The 3,734-nt window shown below is 42.2% G+C and overlaps 1 protein-coding gene across 2 annotated transcripts in view; it reads left to right on the top strand.

The window, feature by feature from the left end:
• The window catches only part of LOC110326304 (zinc finger protein 883-like), a 28,961-nt gene that overhangs the window by 4,280 nt on the left and 20,947 nt on the right, over positions 1–3,734 (top strand). For both annotated transcript variants that reach the window (XM_029542481.1, XM_021204612.1), the window contains exon 3: positions 1,639–1,731. Coding sequence is in view for 1 of the 2 variants with exons in the window: in XM_021204612.1 (XP_021060271.1) it covers positions 1,639–1,731 (93 nt within the window). In the remaining variant the exon portion in view is untranslated. The remainder of the gene's footprint in view (positions 1–1,638; positions 1,732–3,734) is intronic.

The following is a 3,734-nucleotide window of genomic DNA, read 5'->3' as shown; positions in this document are numbered from 1 at the left end:
AAAGCAAAGCTGATTTAATGATTCTTTAAGAATTTGGAATTGGCGGGGCGTGGTGGCGCACGCCTTTAATCCCAGCACTCAGGAGGCAGAGGCAGGCTGATTTCTGAGTTCGAGGCCAGCCTGGTCTACAAAGTGAGTTCCAGGACAGCCAGGGCTATACAGAGAAACCCTGTCTCGAAAAATCAAAGAAAGAAAGAAAGAAAGAAAGAAAGAAAGAAAGAAAGAAAGAAAGAAAGAAAGAAAGAAAGAAAGAAAGAAAGAATTTGGAATTTTTTAAATACCCATATTAAATCTATGAAGGCAGCCGATGGTGCAGGCCTGTGATCAAGAGGCAGAGGCCGGAGGATGATAAATGAGGTAGATCAAGGATGTTGGAGGCCAGCCTGGGCAAACTAGTGAGAACGTGTTGCAAAATAAAACTTAAAAAGAACAGGGAAACAAACTCCTAGATAGAGCACTTGCTTAGCATGTTGTGATGGTTTGTATGAGCTTGGCCCAGAGAGTGGCACTGTTTGGAGGTGTGGCCTTGTTGGAGTAGGTGTGGCCTTGTGAGTGTGGGCTATAAGACCTTCATCCTAGCTGTCTGGGATCCAGTATTCTGCTGGCAGCCTTCAGATGAAGATGTAGAACTCTCAGCTCTTCCTGCACCATGCATGCCTGGATGCTGCCATGTCCCTGCCTTGATGATAATGAACTGAACTTCTGAACCTGTAAGCCAGCCCCAATTAAATGCTGTCCTTATAAGAGTTGCCTTGGTCATGGTGTCTGTTCACAGCAGTAAAATCCTAACTAAGACAGACACATGTGCGTGTTGGTTCAATATCCAGCACTGAAATTAAAAAAAAAAAAAAAAAAAAAAAAAAAAAAAAAAAAAAAAAAAAGAAAGAAAGAAAGAAAGAAAGAAAGAAAGAAAGAAAAAATAAAAATAAAAAGGAAGAAAGAAAGGCCAGATGGGTTGTCTAAAAAAACGTTCTTGTCATGCCAGAGTGAGGACCTGAGTTCATTCTTCACACCTTGTATATTGGTTATTTTTGTTGTTATTGTCATTAAAATACCCTGGCCAAACAGCTTAAGGAAGGAAGTAATTGTTTTAGGCTTACAATTCCAGGGTACAGTCCATTATGGCACAGAAGTCAAGACAGCAGGAGCCTGAGGCCTGCTGGTGACATTGTCTACTTGATAATGGCACCCACCCACCCACTGGAGTGATGAATGCTTCCTTCTGAATGTGTGTCCTTGTCCAGGGAACTGTGTAGATTTTTCTTTTTCCTTCCACCATCTCCCCAGCCTTAGTGTTCTCCTCCTCCTAATTTTTTTGTAGTTCTTTCTTTTTTTCATGACTTCCTTCTCTTTTCTAATTTATTCTTAAATAATCATGCTTATTTTTCCAGTTTCGTTGTGTTTGCTTTCATTCTCTCCCGTCTATTTGCGTATTCATGCTATTTGGGGTTAAGTATCGTGTAGTTTAATGCCACACAAGGGTAATATTCAAGTCTGTGAAGGAGGTGATTGTAAATACTTCCTAACAAAAGTCTCCGATTTGCCCACTATAGCACAGTTCCTCCCATGGAAGGGCATCTGTCATCAGGGAACCTGACTGCACATTGGCAGATACTGTTCAAGATTTCTTGTTTACAGGCTGCTGCATGATCAAACCTGAGTTGATCCTCATGTTGGAACGTGAATTTGGGCCATGGAGAGTAGCAGATACCTCAGCCTGGAACCTTCCAGGTCAGTGCATAATGGGTGATGGCAATGTCATCAGTTTAGCTAGGAGTTGCATGATTTTATATTGTTTTTCCTGACTTTTTTTTCACATCTTATCATGTTCTTAGGGAGTTGAAAAGAAGTATCTATTCGCCCCATCTTACTTACAGTTTCTATTGCTGTGATAAAATGCATGACCAAAAACAAGTTCTAAAAGAAAATTTTTACTTAAGTTTATGGTTTTGAAGTGTTACAGTACATGACAGTGGAACAAAGACATAGCATCAGAAACAACTATGTATTCCCATCTCAAACTGCAAGTAGGTAGCAGAGAGGCACACTGAGAATGATAGCAGTCCTTTGAAACCTCAAAGTCTGCCCCAGTGACACACCTCTTCCAGCAAGGCCATACCTCCTAGTCCTTCCAAAGCAGTTGTACCAAATTTAGACCAAATATTCAAATATGAGCCTATGCAGGGCATTGGTATTCACCCAAATGTGCAATGCCTTATTAAACCAAAGAAAGGTTCCACTCATTCCATTTGGTAAAGAAGTGAGCTTTTATGGGCAGTGGTGGCACACACCTTTAATCCCAGCACTTGGGAGGGAGGCAGAGGCAGGCGGGCAGATTTCTGAGTTTGAGGCTAGCCTGGTCTACATAGTGAGTTCCAGGGCAGTCAGGGCTAGCTGCATAGAGAAACCCTGTCTGGAAAAACTCAAAAAAAAAAAAAAAAGTGAGCTTTTAATGGTCCTTGGAGTACAAAGATGGCTTTGAGACAGTTGTAGCACCCCAAATCTCAACCCTAGTTAGTTCTTACCTCTTTATGTCACATGAAGTTGGGCAGATAGGGGGTCCTCACCGAAATCTCAGCTGCTCCACTGGGAAACTCAGAGTGGCTAGGGTTGCCTAACAAAATCTTCACCAGGTAAATCAGTCAGCATTCTAGCATGGAATCTGGGTAGGGAGAGTGCCAGAGCCCCAACATCAAGCTAAGAAACTATTGACAATTATGGCTGTTGAGGAAGTTCAGTCAGTCTTCTTTAGGGCTGTGGCTCCTGATAGGTTGACCATGCTGTAGTGGATGGCCCCACAGACAACCATGGGTATATAGGCAGCACACATTACAGGCAGTGGATTAGAGAGGGGTGGGAGAGGAGAGGAGAGGAGAGGAGACGAGACGAGACGAGACGAGACGAGACGAGAGGAGACGAGAGGAGATTAAAGGCGAGTCAGGTGGATGTAGAGAAGTTAGGAGGAGAAGTAGCAGTGAATGTGGTCAAAATGAATTGTATACATGTATGAAATTCCCAAAGAATCAATGAAAATGTATAAAATGTGTGTGTGTGTGTGTGTGTGTGTGTGTGTGTGTGTGTGTGTGTGTGAATGAAATCTCATTTGAGGGCCTTATGTGGGAATATAAAAGCCAAATTACTGTTACCATGGACCTATATCTGTGATATATTTTTCTTTACTTTATTGTCATGACTGAAGGCCATGGTGTCTTGCAAGCCACCACAGCTATTTTGTTTTGAGATGGTGATGCATATTTCAAAAACAGGAAATAGCTATTCTACTCTTAACATAATGCCTGTCACTCCTGCCCATGTCACTAGAAGTAACATTTTATTTTTTGTTGTAGATGAATACTCAAGTGTTGATGTGTGCTGCCTTTTCTTTGTCTCTTCCTCTGTTGATGGACACCTACATTGAATTATGTGCCTTGACTTTTAAATAACTGCTGCAGTAAAGAGGGGTGACACTTTCTTGGCATACGACTGACCTTATTTCCTTTTATCTCCATGTGGCCAACAGTGGGATCATGATATGATGTGCTAGTTCTGACACGGCCAACAGTGGGATCGTGATATGATGTGCTAGTCCTCCACATGGCCAACAATGGGATCATGATATGATGTGCTAGTTCTGTACACGGCCAACAGTGGGATCATGATATGATGTGCTAGTTCTGACATGGCCAACAGTGGGATCATGATATGATGTGCTAGTTCTGACATGGCCAACAGTG

Source organism: Mus pahari, chromosome 9 (assembly GCF_900095145.1).
Source record: "Mus pahari chromosome 9, PAHARI_EIJ_v1.1, whole genome shotgun sequence".
Classification (NCBI taxonomy): Eukaryota; Metazoa; Chordata; class Mammalia; order Rodentia; family Muridae; genus Mus; species Mus pahari.
This window is presented reverse-complemented; position numbering and strand designations above follow the sequence as displayed.